Here is a 23106-nt window from a genome sequence, read left to right on the forward strand (position 1 = left end):
GATTTCAGTTTCTTTGAATGAAGAATTGCATTTCAAGAACCATGTTTCAGCAAGTTTCTTACATACATTGTCAAAAGCCTAGGCACCATATCATTACCCTCTATACATTATGCTTCGAATCCAGCTACAAATGTAAAGTTTATATATTTCCAGTTTCGCACTCAATGGAATATCCACAACTTATGATTTTATCGTATCATTCTTCTAATAGCATCTTCAGCAAAGTATTTTGTTCTAAAAGGGAGACTACTCTTATACACATGTCCTGGTACATGTGTGATATCCTTTAAAGAAATAATGCGGACAGCACATGACACATACACTTTTAGATTAATAATGCTAATTTCCTATCAAGAAACATGGTACGTAAATGTCTAAATTTAAAATTTACAAGAAATTTAAAAGTACTACAAAGTTGGAAGTTTTTATTTAGAGAAACAATCAGAAGGTATTATTTTGCCAATACGGATTTTTATAAATCGTTTAAATCGTTAAAATGGTTAATGTCGTTTTCAAATGAATGAAAAATATACTAAAGAGTAACCCAGAAATGAACTTCCATTCATGACACTACAGATCATGGATTACATTCACGTTGTGATAATGCCTTCCTGACGTCGACACAATATCGATTGAAGAATAAAAGTCTGGATTAACGTTATCTTCAGAGGTATTGCCGCATAAGCCTGTATTTAAGATTTTTTTTATCTCTGCACTTGTCTAGAAATGAGCTGGAATATTCATAATGAATCCAGAAAGGTGAAAACATGAAGAATATACACAAAAATGTCACAAAATTGAAGATATTTCAAAATGTCACAGAATCAGTTCTTTCCCTATTTGTTTGTATCATGGACAGTGATTTATTTATTCATCTTTATGCAGTGTTATCTTAATTTTATCACACCATGGATGTTATAACATAATCGACGTATATAGTCTCTAACTGGGTATCGGAGATCATTTACAAATCGACACGTCGAGAGTCATGCAGCTTTTAAGACCTTTTTAAATCTCGGTATTTTGAAAAGAAATTATATGATCTTAATCCCCGAACAATTGTTCTTTTGATATGCTTGTTTGATAAATACACACTAAATCTTTATGTGACGAAATTAAAATATATGGTCAATATTAAAAAGGATTTAAAATTTTCATTAAAAGCATTCATGTAGAAATGTTGTTTCAGAATATTGTTAGTTGGATAGTCAGGTATACATGAAACTCAGTAATGGTTCCCAGAGTAAGTGTGGAAGTTTTGATAGTTTAAAGATTTTGAAAGGTGTACTATAGTTTCTTTAGAAATGTTGAGCGATCGGGATCAGGAGAAATCTATATCAACAGTCTCTGAGGAACAGAACGCTTCAGTGGATATGAACCAAGCGCAAAATGATAATATTGATAAGTCATTGGAGGCAATGAATAGTAACCAAAGCGGACCTAATGGCGACAGTCAGGGCGGGAATACAGTAGCAAATGAGAGTGAAGAACACAAAAGTCATTCTGAAGAACTGTCCACTAGAAAAGCGTCTTCCATCGGAGTGTCTGGTGAAGTCATATCAGAGCTTTCGGATTCACAAAAGTTAAATACCGTAGATAATATCACACCTCAAATCAATAAAGAAACACACGAAGCCAGTCACACAAACGGGTCGGAACAAACAAACACTGCAGAAGGCACTGGTGCACTGGAATTACATAATGATAAGACTGAAAATGTCAACAGAATACTAAACAAGACTAATGTAAATGACGACGGGGAAAGCTCGGAAAAAAGAGTTGAAGATATAAAAGGAGAGCGGGAAAATCTTATAGGAAGCGAAAACGGTAGTGATCCATTGACAGCGAAAGAAAACGAAGAATCAAATACCTTTTTGACCAACCTTGCCGCTGAAGAATATTCTGAAATTAAAGCAGGGGAGTTTCCAGACAAGGTCGTAGAAACAGACAATAAATCTCAAGAAAATACTCAAGAAAGTGCAAAAGAAAATGAACAAATAGAAAACACACAAGGAGACGATTTTTATGACGATCCACCCCGGGAAACTGAACGTAGCAAAACGTCAGATAGTGAAGGCAAAAAAAGAATTGAGGAAACCATTCAAATTAAAGAAACAGTAAGTGCGAACGCATTTTATCAGCAGACACCAAGTGATGTACCGGATGGTAATACTGAAGGGATAGTAAACTTGAATACCTCACTAGATCAAGGTGAACAAAAGCAAGAAATAGTAGAAAATCCAAAACAGTATGAGAGTGATCATTCTGACGTAAAACGCGATTCACTGTCAATTGATAAAGGAGACGAAAACAAGCAAGAGGGAACAAGAAGTGAGGATATTGAGAAAAAATTTCAAAAGTCTAGTCAATCTGAGACTGAAAGTGAGACGTCATCACCCAGATCATGTTCAAAACAAGATGATACATTAGCAGACGTTGATCCACTCGAGACTATTACTGAATCTCCTCAAAAACAAGAAACAAAGACGGAAGGAATGGAGTCAGAGGTAATCAAATCTGAAGTTGAAAAATCAGTAGATGACAATGCACGTGCCGATGACATGTCTAAACGTCGAACTAATGATGACACCGACAACGAAGCAGATGATCTGAAATCTGAAGAAATCGATCAGAGTAAGGAGAGCAATAATAACGAGGAACAAACCTTAAAAGACACAGCATCAACCACAGAAACAAAGGCAGATGACATAGACGATGAAAAAGATGTACAAGTCGTTGACAACTCAACTCCAAGAACAAATACAGACCATTCTAAGACTGAGGATAATGATGTTGTGAAAGATGATGAAGTTGAAAAGGAAAATGTGAGTGGAGAAACAGACACTGTAAACATCACTGGTGATGAGAAGGATAAAAAGCTTGATGAAGATGATAAATCAGATGAGAATAAGATGCCTGGTGACGATGATACATCAGATGGGGAAACGAAGCCTGGTGAAGATCATAAATCAAATGAGGAAAAAATGCCTAGTGAAGATGATAAAACAGATGAGGAAAAGAAGTCTGGTGAAGATGATAAATCACATGAAGAACAGATGCGTGAGGTTGAGCAACCAGATATCGAAAAACAACCTGATGAAGAAGTCAAAGAGAGTACACCTCCACGAGAACCAACACCAGAGCCGGAACCTGTAAAAATAACTCGAAATATCGACATAGACAATGCAGTAGAAATCATAAAAAGTACTGAAGGTGGTCTGAAAGACCTGCTAACTGATATGAAAGAGCTCTTAACAAATTACCAAGACCGGATAAATTCTAAGGATCTTTCGGACTTTACAAATGATCTGGATAAATTCAGGGGTGACTTTGAATCATTGAAAGATGCTTTCAAATATAGTGAAGAACTATTCAATTATCTGAATAGAAATTTGAAGGATATGAGAATGTTAGGAGATAATTTGAATTCCCTTATTCAGAAGAAGTTCCGAGTAGAAGATCTCACATTGTGGATGGAGTCTCCAGAGGAAAGAACGGAAGGTTGGTATTCTTCAAGAATTACTCGCATAACACGATATCTTACCAGTGCATCCAATGCCTTACTATCAAATGTCAAATTTAGCCTACGATGTAATGCATGTACAATTGAACTACCTCAGATTGAATATACTAAATGCATAATGAACTATATCTGTGTGAGATTCTCTGTGAGAAATATTTAGGTGTTGATTTTTCTTTATAAATCGAACATCTTATGAATAACTGCTTTGACAGCTGAAGCATTGTTAAGTCTTCTTGATCCCATTTTAAAGATATATCGGGTATTTTGGCAGACCTTTAAATAAACAGGGCATACTCAAATAAAAGAAAATAACGGTTCGTTAATCAACCACATTGAAATCTTTAAATCCGCTATAAATTTAGCATGCCTTATCAGTCTTCGGTGAAGACATTATCAATCTAGATAATTACCACTACGCATACTAACTTTAAAAGACCACATAATTACACATGCTCATTGAATAAGAATTATTCAGTCTTACAGAACATGAACTATACTTTACTGTAAAAATGAAATGTTGACATGCACCAATTTTCCTTTTACGGAAGAGAAATTATGTCTTGTCTATTTCTTTGATGCTTTGAAATTCAAGTACTTTGACGTCGTTTGATATCTTATATCGATAATTTCCAAGCGTGACAACAGAATAAACATTGAACGCAGGTTAGGTTGTGATGAACATTTTCATACATTTGTTCAGGGTTGAAAAATGAACTTTCGTTCCTTTGTCGTTTTGCAAGATGCAACGTTGTACTTGTTTTATCAAGAGCGTCTACATTAACTTTGAAGATGTGGGTTTTAAATTTTACAAAAATCAAGTCTGATATTGAATATAAATATTTCTGTTGCGTTATGCTAGCACAAGGATTTAAAGAACTTTAAAATTTGCCTGGTAACCCTCCATACAATTTTTGGTCTCCTAGAAATGTATATTGATATGGAGTTGCATACCTCAACATGTGTGATAAATTACATTAATGTTAAGATATATATGTTGTTTATGTAAAAAAAACAAAAACAATAATAACTACCGATTTTCGTATCCAATGGTAGATTTACAAGCTTGGGACATGCATTTAAAAAGATTTACTTGTTTGGGTATTCGAAGGGTCGTTGTAATTACCGTCGTCGTTACGTAACTTTCTGAAATACAAACTATGAATTTCTCTAATACACCTGTCCTCTATATAAAGGCAGTTAATACTGTGTAGGATAATACATTTATCCAGAGACTTCAGGTCTATCACTTCTAAAAGGGATTTATAGAATTACGGAGCATTCATTAAATGATTCCGTCAAGAGACCAACTATGGTGAATTAACATTGCATAACCTCAAAGACTTGTATCTCAAATCGTTAAGACATATGTCAACGTAAACCATCTCGGAAGTATCCCTTTTCATAAGAATCCTTGATAATGATATGTTCCTATTAATTTAAACAATATTTTATTATGTATGATACATAAAAGGATTGGACAACAGGTGTTGCCTATATAAGCCCTCTCCATACAAATACATGGTCAAGGTCATACAGATATAGTTATTATATAATGATAATGAAGCAATATGATACTTTAAAATACATTGATATGTTTAACAGTTTCCATTTCTATGATAATTTACAGCTTGGTGTATGAATGACAAATATAATTTAGGTATGGATATAGAAATTTTCTGCACAGGAAAAAGATATAAACAAGTTGGTTCTGTGGTTTGAAAATGAAAAATTTTAAGAAATCAAACAATTCTATTTGTAGACAAGATAAATTCATGCACAATTTTGAAAATTGTAACATTTTGGTTATAACTGAGATTATTGTCACCATATAAAATAAGTTCTAAGGATAAAGGTAATTGTAATTGTAGATCATTAAAACTTCGTATCAGTATTTGTCTTTGTGTACAATATTTTGGACACTTCAGAAAAAGTGAAGTGTGGTTTCAGGATGTTCCTATTAACGGAGCATCAGCTAGAGATGGTGAATAAGTGGCAATATATTCATGCTATCCACAACAAACTCCATGTCTTTTATGTGCATGCATCATCTGCAATTTTTGTGGAATGAATGTATAAAATTTCAAATGAATCAAAATCCGATCATGTTGAATTTGTTGCATTTTTTCCTTAAGAACAGAAGTGGATGATATATGAAAGGTGATCTAACACGCAAAAAGAATCTCATATTTTCCTTTAGCTGTAAATGTGTTTTCTGAAACTTGAACTATATCAATGTTTTGTTGGAGTTTTTTTTTCTTTAGAAAAGGGAAGATTAAAGGAAGAAAGAATAGCCGTCGAGAAATCGGCAATGGCAAAAGCGGCTGAAGCGCGTGCTGCCATTGCACATGCAGCTGTAGGCGTGACCGAATCCAGTTTGTTCGCCGCCGAGGTGGAAGCTGAAGCAGCGGAAGCGGAAGCTGTGGCTAACAGAGCTTGGGAAGCAGCGCAGGTAAGACTAGCCGATAATGACGGTATACATGTATGTCATTCTGGAGCCGTCAGTATACGTAGTTAGGTTAAGGTCTCCCATATGCACTGATGTTTGTACATAGTTCGGGAAAACAATTATGACGTCACATAAAAGCATGTGAATCCTAATACATGAATTGCAAATTTCCCTCCTTATTCGTATTTGTGAATGTTTTCTAGAATAGATATTACCAGGTTTGCGACAGAAATCTCAGCAGTCTTCTTATCGACCAAGCTACACTTGTTGGTATGATGTCACTAGCAAATTCGGCATGCAGTATGAGTAGAATAAAGGCGTGGATCAATTGATAATCAGAACTTATAAAACTTATAGGAATTTAAAGGCAGAGTAATGCGAGCAAGATTTTTTCAAACTTTTTTATACATCCTACTTGATATATACTGGCATGATTTCGAGTTTTGTTAATGCATACACAAACTCAATATTACACGAGTTTCTTAATCATATTTGAGTAGTTATAGCCAAACTAATCCAGATGGTCGGTTATATTCACAGCATTGATTACCTGTATTCTGGTTTTTATAACATTTATGGTTCACATTATGAAGTTTTCACAACATGCTGGGAGCTCATTAAAACACACTAGTAATCTTAAAGTGTTTACGAGTAAACGTTGTTCAGATTTAATTCTCAATCCTAACGAATACCAGGTATCGTATCTTAGCACTTGTGGGGTTAAGGATGTTATCCATTTTTAATCGGAAATTAATAAGCGTAAGATATTGAACTTTCACGTTTTTTAAACTATCGGTGACTTCATACAAATAACTTAAATTACGTGCTGATGCTGCACGGGCGATAACACAAGCAAACACATCGAAGACCTGTTACGTACTATTTTTTTTAATATATTGATAATATACACATTTTCTGAAGTAATTTATATGTACATATATCATACATTTCTTATGGAGGTTTATGCGTGAAAGCTGAAGATAACAAACAGTGATAAATCTCATAACTTCTATAAGCAATACAAAATAGAGAGTTGTTCAAGCACGGACCCCTGGATATACCAGAGGTAGGATCAGGTGCCTAGGAGGAGTAAGCATCCCCTGCCATGTGTAACCTAGCTGCATGAGTTCTTCTGTAAACATGCTATAACCATGCGTTCTTCAGTTCCTCGTCGTAACGTGTTAGGCCGTAGCTACAATTCTATACCATGCGCTGTCCAATATTCTTAAATCACTCTTCAATAGATATGACATAGAAAATAATGGACTATTTATTTCATTATTTACATAAGTATTTATTGTGTTGAATTGGTACACATATATAAATTTCCTTTATATATCAACTCAAAATAAAAGACACCAGACTTTCGCATCTGCTTCATATTGTTTAAGTTCCCTCTCGAGAATTGTTCACTCGTATGAAGAAGTCACCATTGCATGCAAGTTCAGTTAAGTTACAACTCATGGGGCTAGATAGGGGTCATAAAGAGTGTAAAGATTTTTTTAATAAAAAATAATCACCATTGCCAGTAAAGGACTACCAAATTAAATCCTATGCCCGGCGCTTACGGCCTTTAAGCAGAAAGGGATCTCTATCGTGCTACACCTGCTATGACACGTGGTCTCGGTTTGTGCAGTCTCATCCGAAGGACCGTCCCATTTAGTCGCCTCTTACGATAAGCAAGGGTTACTAAGGATCTATTCTAACCTGAATAAGCACGGTATTCATACTTAGATATTTTATTGACCATAGAGCTCAAAGACAAACTAATAACTCAAATTTATGACAAACGGATGACTTCAGTTTCTCCATAGTCAACTTCCCATATTTAAATGTATGTAGCAATATCCAATTATCACCTGGATATGGTGTAATGTCTCTCAAATGATTCGATACACAATAGCTTGTTCTGAGTATGGTCAGTTTTTAAATCTAAACAGGCTATTAACAAATAAGGTGATGTTACAGGGGTTTCAACAGTCTCGTTTAAAGTCAGAATTTTGTATTTTATGGTCGTTATAACGATATAATTTGTTAATGTAACCTGTCATTGGGTCAAATGTTGTCTGACATGTTTCATACCAATTGAGGCCGTTCTTTACACACTGATTTCGACAACGGATTACTCTTTTTAATCGATCGAGAGATAGGGCTAACGGCGGGTGAGACCGGTCAGCATGGGGTGCTTACCTAGCGACCTGATCCCACTCCTGGTATGAATTTTGCATGCTCTATATGAGTTATGAGGTTGATCACTGCTCGTTATTTCAGACCAATACATTCCACATTTCTCAACACATCGAAATGATTTCAGTTGTAACTTCATCGTAGGTTTGAGACACATAAATATTGAAAGCATTTATGTGTCTTCGAGATCTTACACACTACAACATGTGAACTGTTGTTCTTTAGCGTAGTCATATCTATTTTTCATCACAGAATGCTAAAAGAGACATGGAGGAAGCTGAAAAAGCAGCAGTGGAGAAACGTAAAGTGGAGGAAGAGGCGAGGAAGCGAGCCGAGGAGAGAGCGGCGAAGAAGGCCGAGGAGGAGCGGCTTCAACGAGAGGAAGAAAACATGATACTCCATGAAGAGGCAGAAAAGAAAGGAACATCATTTGAGGATGAAAAGCGGCGTTTTGAAGAAGAAAGGGCTAGAAAAGAAGCCGAGAGAAAGAATCCGAAAAACTGGCCACGATACATGTAAGAAATCTAGTATACATTACACGAAGTTTTCATTGTAAATGAGAAAATGAAAAACAAGACAAGAAAACTTCTCAGAATTATATAGTAATTGTTAATTTCAACATCGTATGATTTAACAATTGAACTCATGCATTTTATTCTTTTAAATTTTATAGCTATAGTGTAGATTCTACCACAATCGACCAAGGTGTGCCGGGATGTATCATACGGGCTATAGAAGGCAGTATGTCACGTGATGACGTCATAGTGAAAGCGGTTGATCAGTTGACGGGTACACTTACCTTAGTGGAGAATGAAGAATTGATCAGTAATATCATATCTATCACAGCAACCAACCCTGAGAAAAAATTCCAGGTTTGTTTCATTTTAAGACATTTCAAGACATTTCAAGCCAATGTGAAATAAATGTTCTATAGTTTTTGTCTGAATCATGGAAATGAATCTTTTTCAGTTTGAAGAACCAGTGTCTGTAGCAATCCCCCACTGTCTACACAGGAACATCCCCGGTCGTGAACCGGTTATCAAACAACTACAGCCGACTGGAAAGTGGTCGGAGCTGCCCACAAATGATATCCTTATAGAAGATATCCGGGTAACAATAATTAATTTACAAAAAGTAGATGATTAGCTGCTTTAAATAAGATGATTGTGTGTTTAGCTCAATACAGAAGACAATTTTTTCGTATTTCCGTTGCAGGAAATGAAGTTTGTTGAAATCAGAACAAGAAGATTTGGTGTGTTTGCTGTAGTACTGAGAATTAAAAAGGATATGTTAACACTCATTCGCAAAGGAAACAAAGTCAATTCCACTGTTGATGCCCGAATTTCATTCACTTGTAAACCTGGAATGTTGAAGAATAACGTTTGCTTTACCAGCGAGGTAAGATCAATATAAATGAATGGATGGATTAATTAATTGACGTTTTACGCAGAGTTAGGAATTCCATCCATATATGACTTCGTTATTTATTGTATCAATGCTTAGATCGACGGAATTGGCTAAACATAGTTTAAAACGAGTATGCCTAATGTGGTTATTACAAAGGTACATGTAAACAGATTCTCGGCCAGTTCTTCAATACAGTATCGCCCAATCGTGGCTGTGATGTTGTGGACTCGAAATCAGTACGGAAATTGATAGCACATGTACTTATTGCTCTGCAATGGACTCTGTTATAAGTTTCGAAAATAGTATTTATCCTAAAATCCGCTATCCAGGTAGTTGAAAAAATCGGAAAGTTTATTCCAAATACTTAAAACTCAGCATAAAGACAAAGAAAGGTTAATTTAAGAGAAAATTAGTGATTACCAGGAACGGTTCCACAAATGTTTCAAGGTGGGGGGTGCAACAAATTTTGTACTTTTTCTGCTCAAAAATAGGGATAGAAGACCCCAAAATAAAAAATAAAAATGCCGGGTTTTTTTTTTTTTTTGTTAACAATTTTCAATCAAAGAGAGGTGCAACCCCCATAACCCCCAATAGAGCGGCCACTGGATACACTTTGTGGTATCTCTTTCGAGTAAATGCATGGTTGGTTTCTCTGTGAGCTGCACGATTTATACAATATACTTGTATAACAATATTATGAAAATATTTAATCATTGCTGATATATTTCCTTTCAACTCTAAATGTATGTATCGTGTCAGGATACGTCGATTTTCCGTTGCATTTTAAGGAAGGGTAAAATGTGCATAACAACAATCACATTCACTAACTCTACAGGTACATACTCTGGATGTGAACACGGTGACGGATCTCAATAAACGTTACCCAACTGAATGTGGCAGTCTGCTCTCCTGTAGTCCAATATTAAGATTCCAAATTCCAAACAGAAAATTTTCAAAACCTTTGACTATGACGCTACCCTTGCCCCCGAATTCCACTAAACTGAAAAGACCACAGAGTGTTGCTCCCGGATCGCTGAATAAAGAAAAATCTGAAACCAGGGAACAGCCCGCCGCACGACCAGTATCAAGTATGGGATTCTCCACAAAAGAAGGTAGCATTCACTTTTGTTTTTATTTTCTTAAAACTGGTAGGTTCAACTTCGGTTCTCGATCCCGACGTCAAATTACACTTAAGATGTCTAACATACATGGATGTTAGGATTTGTTCTTTCACCAAGATCCCAGTATTAGAAGAGGATATCATGGATCCCAGACAGATGACCTTCAATACGGAGGTCCCGTGTCACGTTTGTTGTTAGCACAATAAACAACCATCACTGATATGGGCCTGAGTACCATTCATAAGTCAAAAATTATAACACATCATCTAAAGCTGGTGATGTGTCTATAGTATATTTTTAATGAGAAATAAACAGAATATAGACAAACAAAAACGATTTAAAGAACTAGTATCATATCATGGCATAACATATCTATTGCTTTGTCGTGAAATTCTTAGTCTGTAGACGGAAATTACACTTTAACAGTACAGTGATTTGTTGTAGATCAGTATGAATGCTGGTGGACTGTTAGTCCCCGAGGGTCTCTACAGCCCAGTAGCTTAGTACTTCGGATTATCTCCCTCGTGCATAGCTCTTATCCTTGGACGAATTTGGCTCCACTTTTTTGGCACGCTGTTTTTGGCAATATTTATAATTAGCTCTAAAACTTCATAGTTATTTCGGATTTCAAACATTTCGGTTGAGCATCACTGAAGAGACATTATTTGTCGAAATGCGCATCTGGTGCATCAAAATTGGTACCGTATAAGTTTGACATTATGACCCCTGGGTCGAGGCCTCTGTTGGTGGACTGTTAGTCCCCGAGGGTCTCTACAACCCAGTAGCTTAGTACTTCGTTACTAGCTTGAAAATACGGATGTATATTTAATTGCTGTTATAAAATTTAGAAATTCATTTCAAAATTAAGGATTATCTCCCTCGTGCATAGCTCTTATCCTTGGACGAATTTGGCTCCACTTTTTGGCACGCTGTTTTTGGCTATATTTAGCTCTAAAACTTCATAGTTATTTCGGATTTCAAACATTTCGGTTGAGCATCACTGAAGAGACATTATTTGTCGAAATGCACATCTGGTGCATCAAAATTGGTACCGTATAAGTTTGACATTATGAATATCATTTATTTAGACCTCAAAATTGGATCCTTTTTTTTTCAAGATGAACCAGAAGAAGAAATGCATCTGCTTGTACGGGACGACAAAGGGCCTTGGACGGTGCTACCAAAAGTAAATCTCTTCCAACCCAAAAATAAGGACATTGTCACTTTTGATATTACAGATCCCCACGACAGGTAAAATAATAAATGTATTACCTATTCACGTGAGAGAAACAGTGATGAAAATTTAAAATGCATACGACTGCATACCTTTCTATGTAGCCGAATTTCAGTTACTGTTTCATTCACAAATGACACAGGCATCTTAAACATTAATCATTCTTTTCATTAGGTTTATCATTCTGAGAACAAAACAAGGAATATCACCAATATCTATTGAACGAATGGCGAATCACGTGGAAAACGCTATACAACATAGGACTATGAATGTTGTATTGCGCCAAAGGAGTGATGATCCAAACGAAATAGTTCTTGTTTGTTGCCCCGCAAGTAAAACAGACAAAATCATCAAGAAACTAGGAGAAGAGGGATATGGGGAAGGTCCTCCTCCAAGCAAGGATACTATCGTCAGAGAGGGTCAAATTTTAGATGTGCAGTTTAGAGGAAACATTCGATGTGACAACGAACAAAAGATCAATTTGGTATTCAACACTTATATCCGTGGAAGAACAGAGTTCAGTGTGGAAGAAATCGACAAGTTTGCTCAGAAGAGCTTTCCTTTTTACCGAGGTTTTGCTCAAGTGTTTACCAAAGCTCTTGTTCAAAGACCTGCAATGGTCACAGAAAAATCCAAAACTCCTCAAAAGCCGGGAGCCATGGAATTAGTTGAAGAGGGTATTCTTCTGACTGAACTTCTTATCAACATTCCAAAGGTATGAATTGTCGATTTACTTAATCTATGGAGGATACCATCCGATGGGTTTTTTTGCAAATAAAAGTGGCATTGATCTGTTAAAGGAGTAGTTTAAGAATTTGGAAGAGTTCCACAACACTTTGAATTTTATGATCATCTCAGCAATGTATCTAAATGTTCACTAGTAATTGCTGTAGCAAATTATGATTTTTCAATTCTTCCCAGATCGTCAAAGGGACGTAAAACTTTTAAACAAAGAAATCAAACATCAATAGTTTTTTTTCTGATAGTGTGACTTATCATTTTATTAACTTTCAGCCTGAACCAGAGCCACCTAAACCACTAGCAACAGCTCCAATAAGGGTCACCGCTGAGGGTGTGTATAGAATTGTATATAGGCGTGTATAGAATACCTTTAATTCGCTTCGAAGTAGTGTAGCTTTTAATAATTTGTGTGGTTCTCATACAACTATAAGCAGATTAAATCTACTTTCAGTAAAATGCATAATTTTGGTACCCATCATCCGTATTAGTAGTCTTCCAGATTAGGAAATTGACTTTAACTTGAGAAGATTGAATTAGTTGTCTCTTTGTTTCACCTTCAATGATTTTCATTGGAAACAAGAGCCTACAACTGGGAGCAAATTACTGCATGGACTTTTCGACCTAAATCATTTTCTATTTTGTAGGTCCGAACAAAGAGGATATATTACAATATGTGGCCAGTGAATTGGGAGAGGAGTGGAAGAAATTGGCGCAATACCTTAGTCTAAAATCTGTCCGAATACAGGCTATCTTACGGCAGAACAACCAGAATCCAGAGCCCAAGAAAATTAGATACGACATGTTGGTAACGTGGGCCAAAAGAGTGCCAAGATGTATGAATAAGGTAGAGACTGTGTTTATCGTGTGTAAAAAAGGCATACAATAATTCTATGTCACTGATATCTGTCAAGAAGTTTTATTAATGTCTTGGTTTGAATAAGGTAGAGATTGTGTTCATAGTACGTAAAATACAATTATTCGATATCACTGATATATCAAAAACGGGATTAGAAGTTTTATTAATGTCCTTGTTTGAATTTGCATTGTGCTTCAGTTGGAGATTTTAGCTCAAGCTTTGTCTGCTTGTGGAAGAGGGGATCTAGCAGTAGAACTACGGGATCGAGATGAGGAATTCAGACGACGCCGTGGACTGGCTTATAGAGGTGCGATTAGTTAGTAAATGCAAAATCTAAAACGAAACTCGTTTTGAACAATGAAGATAATAACGTTGATATATGATTTTCTTACTCGAACAGATAGCTATTTAAAGAGGGCCTTCGTAAAGGTCGCTCAAAACCCAGATGCAGTTAAAGGATGGAAAACCATAGCAAATCGACTGGGTGTTCCTGAAGATGAGGTGAATGAAATTGACCAATCAGCACCATCGATACAACAGAAATGCTATTCTAGCCTTCAACGATGGCAGAAATCAGCAGGAGAGGAAGCGACACTGCCGATACTCTCCGACAAATTAAAAGTTTGCAAATATAGACAGTTAGCAAGTAAGTGTTAATGAGATCTATTCAGTGATTAATCTTTATATATCACCGTCTCTATAATCGTTTACTATTATACCGTGACGAATATCTTTGGATTCCGCATGTCTGTACTGGGCAATATGTTTTCTTTTGCAGGGGACGTTGAAACGATAGCATAGAAAATTGAAGATTGCGTTAACTAACTGCCATGAGTAAATGATAAGTCAAGAAAGTTTTTTACATCTGACATTCTATTCAATTTATTTAGAATAATTGTTGTTAGATTTGAATCTTTGTTTATCGTACATATCTACTGTGATAAAAAGTTTAGAGTTCATGTTCGTGTCGTCACACACTATAACATGACGTCACACACTATAACATGACGTCACACACTATAACATGAACAATTATAAGTATTTGTGATAAATTCAATGTGTAAAGATCTATCAAGTCAGTTATATAAGGATATAGTTATGAATATTGATACAAAAGTATTATTGATATAATGTATTTATATGATAGAATGCATGTTAAAATGATGTAAATCAACGTTTTGTTTTATATGAAATGATTAGTAGTTATCTATAGACATATAACTTATCATCGTAATTTATTTATGATATTGTAATGGGACATGTATATATTGCATGGATGCAATGGTACGAAATCTTCAATTTTCACTACTTATATGTAGTTTAAATATTTCCAGGTTCAAAATGGTGCACAAATTTAGATATTATCAAAGCTTTGATCTGTGATATATTAAATCATTATACCTCAACTGGTTTGTCTCTCTATGCAAAAGTAATACAATAAATGGCTATTTCCCTGAAAATGACTATTTCCTTATCTGAGAACTACTCCCTGCAAAATCAGCACTACTCTGTGGGATTACTCCCTCATTAATGTTCATTGATATTTTTAACCAATCAGAATGCTTGGTATGCGGAAGATTAAAAAAATCGCGAGACCTGTGACGTAATATTATGCAAACAGACATTAATAGATCAAATTTAATGGTGGCGGAAGGGATCTTTGATTTTCTTACCGACCAAGAACTACAGTCAATTATCGACATTGATATCTGATAAATAATCTCTTTAGATTGTTTTGTTATAATAAAACAGTTTCAAAAGGGGCAATTCGGGAAATAGCAAATTCATGGTCCTCCTCGACTAAAAAACGCTATATCCCTCGGCGGCAAAGATTTTTGTCTCGGTGGGACATATGTTTGCTAGTTTCCTCAAACCCGTTCTATAATTGTACATGATATTATTTACATGTATGTCAGTGTTTGTAAGCACACATGTATGTCAAACATCCAGTAACTGATTTCAAATCATAAAGAATTTTCACCTTTTAATATATGCATAATTTTAGGAAACATTACGTCATTGTTTCACATCAGTGCCATATTTCTCAGACTCTCCATAAAACGTCACACGTTTCAGGAACAGCGTATTCTCCCGCAGCTTCAAGACATTCAGAGATTCGGTTCTTTCTATTTCTTTCTGTTTATCATTGACAGCAGGCCGTGTGATCTCAGATATTTTCTGTACTCTGTATAAACTACGGCATCAAAACATTGCAAATGCACACAACTCCCTCCAACATTTATGGTTGATCCTAGGAGACGATTCCGCGAGTGCAATGAATCCATGTTAATTTTCCATCGTTTCTGGCGTGGGATGTAGTGGATGGTCACCACGCTTGTACCTTTGAACAGTTTTGTCAATTTCTTTATTGCACAGAGGACAGTCACGTGGTCTACACTTTCATCACTGAGCTCAAAACACAAAGCCTCTGGTGATGGTGAAGGTGGCCGCTTAACCGATGTAAATCTCTCCATATTAGATACTTTAATTAATCTGTCGTTAGCTGTGCACAGAAAACCTGATTGAGAGAAATTTCGACAATTTTGTGTAACTACAGTGTACATGCATTAATCGTGCATAGTACATTAGAGTTATATATTTTACAATGTATTAAATGTATACTATAATAATCATATACAAGTAACCAAAAACATCACTTTTTTCATGGCATCGATATTCGATATTCAGTCATAGCATTATTAATATTCAAATGAAATCGCGTGTCGACTCAAAATACAAATTTCTCCATTCCTAAATTTTCGTCCCTCCTTTTGCATTTTTCACTTAAACATATGATACACTAGTACAGGAAATAATTATAATTGTACATATTTCGTGATCCGAACAGTTACTTACATCTACAATATAGTTTAACATTCTGGTGGAAACAATTTCACTTAAAGCAGAATTAATAAGATATAAGTTGTTTGGTTTTTTTTAATCTGTTTCTATTGACGAGGGAGAATAATGACGGCGAGCAATATATAATAGAATGGTTTCGTTTTTAAAATGCATAGACAATTTTAAAAAATCTAAATTTAACATATGCGGACAGGTATTTAACGAACATAAAATCTTATGAATTTGTCTTACCTACTTTCTCTTCTGGTCCCCCGTTCTCTGTTTAATTCCTTCAGTAGCCCTCATACACTTATACTTCGTGAAACAATTCCCAATGGAAATTAGAGCACTGTTTCCAGTGCAGAACCTACACAGCTACCCCACTTTACGTGCATATGCACAAGCATCTTGAAGTTAAAGGATCAAAGATGTTTTCTAGTCATTAACAATTTACAAATGCTTTGTCTTTGCTTGCTCGCGATGTTATAAATTATGCAACATTCGCCATCTATTTGTTCTTTGTGCTTTGCAAATTCAGCAATAAATATACGACCACATTGTGCTCTTTTAACTACGGTATATTCTTACTAAGATTGTCTAGCTTTTAAATTTATGTTTCAAATATAAACTTATTTACAGTGCAATATTTTCACTGTAATCGGTTTACTCACATAGCCAAGGAAAGTGAATGACTTGTACATGAAGCTTTGTCTTTGTACAGTTTTGTTTTTTAGAATATAAAGTTCCGCACCATGAGCGATCGATTTTACATCGTTTATGAAGTTGTAAAAGGGTTATAAATCATGTGCGTATGTTTGTCGATAATCCAAAAATATCATACAAAATGGAACGTGAACAGATTGACTAGTCACATAAAAAATATTTAGGTATTTCAGTTTTTAGGTAACCTGAGTCAACCAGGTAACCTGTTCCTATTCGTGCCCTTCCGTCGGCGACCGTCGGAAGTCGTTCGTCGTAAACTCTTAAACATTTTACTACTTGAAATTGCATCGTCATTTTTTTTTTTTTTTTTACCAACACAGTAATACACGTGTAACATTTTAAGGGGATAGAACAATATTTCTATCAATTCCATGTAAACAATGAAATATAATATAATGCTGTTTCAAACATCCACCTATAGATGGTGATTGCCAAAGAAATCCCATACTATGTGTCATTACAGCTCTTTTTTATGAAACAAAGGGGAAGTGAGAAAGAAAGAATATAAATACAATGCAGTATTATTATGGGATTAACATTGCAAGAAATTACCGAAGAAATCCAGTAAATTAAAGTAAAACGGGCTTTTTTTCAAAATGAAGTGTTGTATGTATAGTCGTACAGTTTGTTTTGCCTTCTTTCTCATTGCACTTCAATGCTTTAGAATAGGAATTGAATAAATATAGAAAATGTTGATTGATTGATTGATTGAATATTGTGTAACGTCTGATCCCATTCGAAAATATCTCACTCATATGGAGACGTCAAGAAAATGTTGAATAGATGAAAAGGTACTCTGACAATGGAAATGATAAATGTATTGTTTGTTTCAATAAGATTAATTCTAAGAATGCTTCAATCTGTTTTCTGTTATACAAAATCGAAAGAATTAACATGAAAAGTTTAATGCAATATCTTTTGACAGAAAATATATAATGTTATAATATGGCTCTGCTTTTGACTAACATTTTTTTTTTAACAAGCGGGCTTTCCCAGATCAAATAATAAATTGCGCTCTCTCTTCTTCTTCACAAAAAAACCCTACTAATATTTATGTCAGTTTTGCCTTTCTGTGCATGAGACTATTGGTAGTTCGAATACGATGATTAACTCTATATTGAAACGTGGATTGCACGTGTAATTTACTATTTAGTGTCACAGGAGATAGGAGATAGTAAATAGTTTTCCAAAGTACACGAGTCACATCAGACTATCTAGGTCACTTACCTGTGATTCTGGGATTTACAACTGCTTTATTGTAAACAAGCATGCACATTCTGACAGTATTACATTTAAGCAGTACATGACTCCTACCGGCGCCCCCATTAACTGACTGACATCTGTAACTCGAGAATGTAAATTTAATGAGGGTTTTTTTCCTTGAACTGTAAACTTGAACTCTAAACCAGTGGTGCCAAGTCACCATGTTTATCAGAATATCGAAGTAGGGAGATGTTTCGTTGTTCATATAGTACTTCAATCTACGTATTTCAAATACCGATTGCAGCAAATTCAGGACAGTGTCATGAAGACTTTGGGTACAATTGTGAACTATTGATATAAATAGACATCCTCTTTCGTGATGTGTATTTCACTTTGCTTTCTAACAGACAAAAGCATCGCTATTTTAATTTACCTGTTTCTTCTTCCGCCACCTTGAGATGTACGTAACTGCAGTTACGTACATCAGTTTAATACCAGTGCAGTTAAAACATGTAGTTTTTATCAGGAATGAAAAGTGTTATACAGAAATCTATGATTTTTCAAATTCAATTCACAAACACGTAATATATGTATCCTAAATGTCACACAATGAATTTGGTTTTGATATATCTATGATTATAGAAACAACCAAGAAAATTCGGAACTACATCTTCTTGCGACGTTCCATTTGCCTAGTTTCGATGCAGCTCAAAATGCATCAAATCTGGGTCACTGGATGGTTTTTTGGTTGGGTTGTTTTTTGGGGGTTTTTTTTTTTTGGTCCCCCCCCCAAAAAAAAAAATATAGGGAAATAATCGTGCATATGCAACACAAAACAATGCACCGATATATAACATTCATATCTGCATATTTTGGATTATTTATAAAGGACCCCTGAAACCTGTTCTTTTGCGCCCACCCCCTCCTCCGGCCGCCTTGTAAACAAGAGACAGTAATTTCTTGAATATTTCAGTAAGATAACGGTAATGAAACAAATACTTACTAATTAAATGTACATTTTATTTAATTAATTTAAATAAGTACCATACAATTATAATCATAACCTTAGTTTCCATCCCTGTATTACCGTGTTTAGTTTGTGAAACTTTTTCGATAATTTAGATGTTGGCAGATTTAACTTGTCCCTCTCACTGTCCATGCCCTGCAGGTACTTGTATTTCTGGTATTCTCTGTCTGCAATTTCGTCCCACGCTTTAACAATAATGTGGTCACCGTCCATATAGAAACCTTTTCTCAACAACGAGTCAACTTCAAACAAGTTCTTCATGGTTGCTAACCAGCGACCGTTGATGCTTGGGTCTCCGGATCTCACTGACAGGGGTTCATACTGAAGCTGCGTGATTGTCACCTCTACCTGCACTTCCACGTGATTTTTCAGCTCGCCGTGTGTCGTGCTTTCGTTGTCTCTGAGACTGAAACACACAGTCAGGGGATCCTTTCTGGCGGGTGTTTTCCTCAAATACACCGCCGGAAGAAGGAGGTTTTCGTAACGTGGTGACGTGCGTTCCTCGTTTCTAAAAGTTCGGAATCAACTTTTTAGAAATGTTTGCATATATCTAAATTTCCTATGTTTTTATCTTCGATATATTTACCATTTGAAGTGATAGCAATTTCCTCATAGATGTGAACAATGTGCATATGTAGTACGATCAAGTTAACGCCTGGGAATTAATTATCCGACAGAAATGAAAACAGAAAGTAAATATGAGAGACAAATCGCATTTATGAAAATACATGAGGGTATGAACAGCAACGCTTCGTGTCAGCATACATTTCATGAAGCGCTAGCACCCTGCATGAAGTATGCAGGCGTAAAGCTTCGCAGTTCGTACGCTTATTTCGAAAGTTAAATTTATTTCTTGAATATACTTATTTAAGATTTGAAAATACATACAAGTATGAATGATGTCACAGATGACATTATTGTGAATATTTAAGACAGAAAATGCATGAGGGATGAACTGTGACGTTTCAAGTCGATGTAATTCTGTAAACATAGTTAGATATGTATGTAGAAGTTTGCGCTTCATGAAAAGAATGCCGACGGAAAGCGTTTCAGTTCATACCTTCATGTATTTTCAAACTTCTGCTTTCATTGCTGTCTGAATTCATAGCTGTTAATTAAGATTCATACGTGCATTGTTTGTTCACAACTGCAACGCATTCATGAGGAAATGACTCATTATAATTTGTAAAAGTGCCAAAGGCAAAATAATAGGAAATGTTACCATATATCATTCTAAATAAATGTCAAAAAAAGAACATGTATGTAAGTTACATGTACAATGTATGTGTTTAAGGATCACAGGGCACTAACGAAATTTTTATGTAAAACCGATCGGTAATTCAAGGATGAATTCTCGTTACAATTCGAACAAATTGGAAAATATACTCCAGATATATGTGCATGCATCTTCTTCAGTTTTAAAAGATGACTTTTGATATCAATCGAGCAGGAGCCACTTTGTCTTACTTACAGTTCCTCAATACAAGTGAGCTAATTTCCAGTAACCAATACAGATACTATCTAACGCTGAAGCGAGGTATGGGGAACTTGAATCAAAGGGACAATATGTTTGGTGTAATCAACGGCCTAGTAAAATATCACTTTATTCTAGTGATTGAAAGATTTAAAAAGATATGAATTATTAAGGATCACAGAAAGAAAATGTTTTCAAAACTGTGGGAATACGTTTTCAATTGCAAAGGTAACAAAATATAGAAAATTTGCAAGACCCTGTATACAGGTTTATTTTCGCATATGAGGCAGCAAAGCTCTGGAACTCTTTGCCAAACGAAGCAAGAAATATTACATCATATAATCTATTCTCAAATTATATTCAAAATTGGTGTGGGGAATTAAATTGTAAATGCAGCTCATGCAGATTCCAGCCTCTCCTGCCTAAATCTTAAAGTTTTGATCTAATTTCTAACTATGCTTCTAAGCTTACATGTACAAATTTTAACTGTATTATTTTTACTCCGCTCTGTCTCTTAGGTATGCATATTTATTTAGTCTATGTATATATCCATATTTCTGTTTGTGTTGCAAACTGTTTTCAGTGCTGCATGTGCATCTTAATATAGCTAGTCCCTGTGTATATGTATGCATGACTTGTGATGTCTGTATACATGTATGCCTCCTGTTTTATTTCAAATTTCTGTTTTTATGTCTATGCATGCAATTATATATCATTAGTGCTTTGTGTTTTTTTAATGCTATATAGTCGGTTAAAGAGCTCTTAGCTCATGTTTATTGTTACCTGTATATATAGTTTCGACTTTAAATAAAAATTACTTACTTACTTTTTACTTACATTTAATGCAAAGTGAGACGAATGCATCCTTAATTAACTGAAACTTACAGTAATCAATTGGCCATGGTTTTGATAAATTATAGACATGTACAGTGTTTCGCCTTCCTTGGATTGAGAAACACATGTGGTCGCAGTGTTTTGAAGTGTAATAAGAAACAACACACAAATTGAAAGGAAAAATATTCAGTTTGACAAACAATATACGTACATTTAAAAGATGGGGGAGGAGGTTCTACAATATCTAGAGCCTATTTTCCTGTGATTAGAACTTTACAACGAGGTCTGTGTTTACTTTAATAGGGAACCAAACACACAGTCGGAAAAAAAAGTGAAAGGACCTTCTATAAAACACTGTATAACCGAATATCTACATAACATAAAAATTATCTATCTTGATTCACTACAAGAGCAATATCACTTGTTTTATAGATTTGGTCCCCTAAAGTAAAGGTTTGAAATATCGGATCCCTTAAGATTGTAATATAATAATTATGTTGGCGACATTATTTGTGATTCTCAAACCGTCGTACATATACGAAAGGAAAGATATCTAGACAATTAGGCCTACAGTCAAAGGAATAATTATCATTTTAGAAATCCAAAAATGTAATTGAATTCAGATGAGATGGAAATTAATTACTATCACTTTTTTCAAATTACTCAGTATCAGCCTGAAATTTTTTTCTGTACATCTTTAGGTGTATATAACAAAACAAACCTTTTCAGTTTTCTGTGTTTTGATGCCTTGGTGGCAGTGGGTTGCTTTTTGTAGACTTTGGTTATGCCTAATTGTATTCCCGGGCCCTGTCGAGTTTCAGTTCCAGGGTCTGAGATAGGATGACGTTTATGTGTGTCTGAAGCAAGGTGGGCTGATTTTACTTCTCTTCTAGTTGACTTCTTGTTGAGTCCTCGAAATCCCAGCGACAGAATATTCTCTGCTAGCGCAATGTGTGTACCTAGCCTTTTGCGTCCCTCTTTGTTACATTTGGTGACATTGGCAGACTTGCTTCTTGTGTCATTTTGATCTTCGAAATCCACTCTGCTTTTTGGTCTCACCATTTGAAGACTTTGTTCAGAAAATTTAAACCGATAAGCGAAGCATCCGGAGACCGGGTTATAAAGTAACTGCGGATGTAATCCCTTTTCTTGAAATATTTTCTCCATTATTTGGCAATTTTTTTCTTTGGGTCCATTTAACGCGTTCAAATCCGCTCTACTTTTTGGCCGACTGCCTGTTGGTACATGGAACTTGCGAGGATTGCTCGTGTTTCCCTCCGAATGTTCGTTTTTAAGAAACTTAGCTTGACTTGACGTTGGCATTTCTCTATGGACAACCGATGACGTCACAATGCTACTTCTGTACTTTCATAAACTTATTCGTAGTCTATGACGTCAAGTATCCGAAATTTTAGCAGCCCTATTTGGCTGGAGATTTTTATTTTTTTTTAATAATATCTATTCTGCAGAGGTTCAATACCATATAGAC

General features: G+C 35.3%; 2 protein-coding genes across 2 annotated transcripts; one reads left to right on the forward strand and one right to left on the reverse strand.

The window, feature by feature from the left end:
• The first annotated feature begins 969 nt into the window (after positions 1 to 969).
• LOC125675893 (titin homolog) lies at positions 970 to 14921 on the forward strand. Its single transcript, XM_048913725.2, has 14 exons — positions 970 to 3501; positions 5785 to 5972; positions 8409 to 8671; positions 8830 to 9028; positions 9126 to 9266; positions 9372 to 9554; positions 10399 to 10675; positions 11803 to 11935; positions 12093 to 12633; positions 12933 to 12990; positions 13304 to 13503; positions 13714 to 13822; positions 13916 to 14161; positions 14294 to 14921. Exons 1-14 carry the CDS (start codon positions 1305 to 1307, stop codon positions 14314 to 14316), a joined length of 4758 nt encoding a protein of 1585 aa, XP_048769682.2. The 5' UTR covers positions 970 to 1304; the 3' UTR covers positions 14317 to 14921.
• Positions 14922 to 19293: 4372 nt separating this feature from the next.
• On the reverse strand, positions 19294 to 22940 carry LOC125676321 (uncharacterized). Its single transcript, XM_048914204.2, has 2 exons — positions 22339 to 22940; positions 19294 to 19817 (listed from the first exon to the last, which is right to left on the reverse strand). The coding sequence occupies exons 1-2, from the start codon at positions 22938 to 22940 to the stop codon at positions 19340 to 19342; spliced, it is 1080 nt and encodes a 359-aa protein (XP_048770161.2). The 3' UTR covers positions 19294 to 19339.
• Positions 22941 to 23106: the final 166 nt, after the last annotated feature.

The sequence above is a fragment of the Ostrea edulis genome, chromosome 3 (genome assembly GCF_947568905.1).
Source record: "Ostrea edulis chromosome 3, xbOstEdul1.1, whole genome shotgun sequence".
NCBI lineage: Eukaryota > Metazoa > Mollusca > Bivalvia > Ostreida > Ostreidae > Ostrea > Ostrea edulis.

Excerpts from the sequence above, each read along its gene's own strand:
- LOC125675893 (XM_048913725.2), top strand. The coding sequence starts at position 1,305 with ATGTTGAGCGATCGGGATCAGGAGAAATCTATATCAACAGTCTCTGAG. Across the intron at positions 8,672-8,829 it reads AAAAACTGGCCACGATACAT|CTATAGTGTAGATTCTACCA; the intron begins GTAAGAAATCTA and ends TAAATTTTATAG. Across the intron at positions 9,029-9,125 it reads ACCCTGAGAAAAAATTCCAG|TTTGAAGAACCAGTGTCTGT; the intron begins GTTTGTTTCATT and ends AATCTTTTTCAG.
- LOC125676321 (XM_048914204.2), bottom strand. The coding sequence starts at position 22,940 with ATGCCAACGTCAAGTCAAGCTAAGTTTCTTAAAAACGAACATTCGGAG. Across the intron at positions 19,818-22,338 it reads AAACACAGAAAACTGAAAAG|AAACGAGGAACGCACGTCAC; the intron begins GTTTGTTTTGTT and ends CCGAACTTTTAG.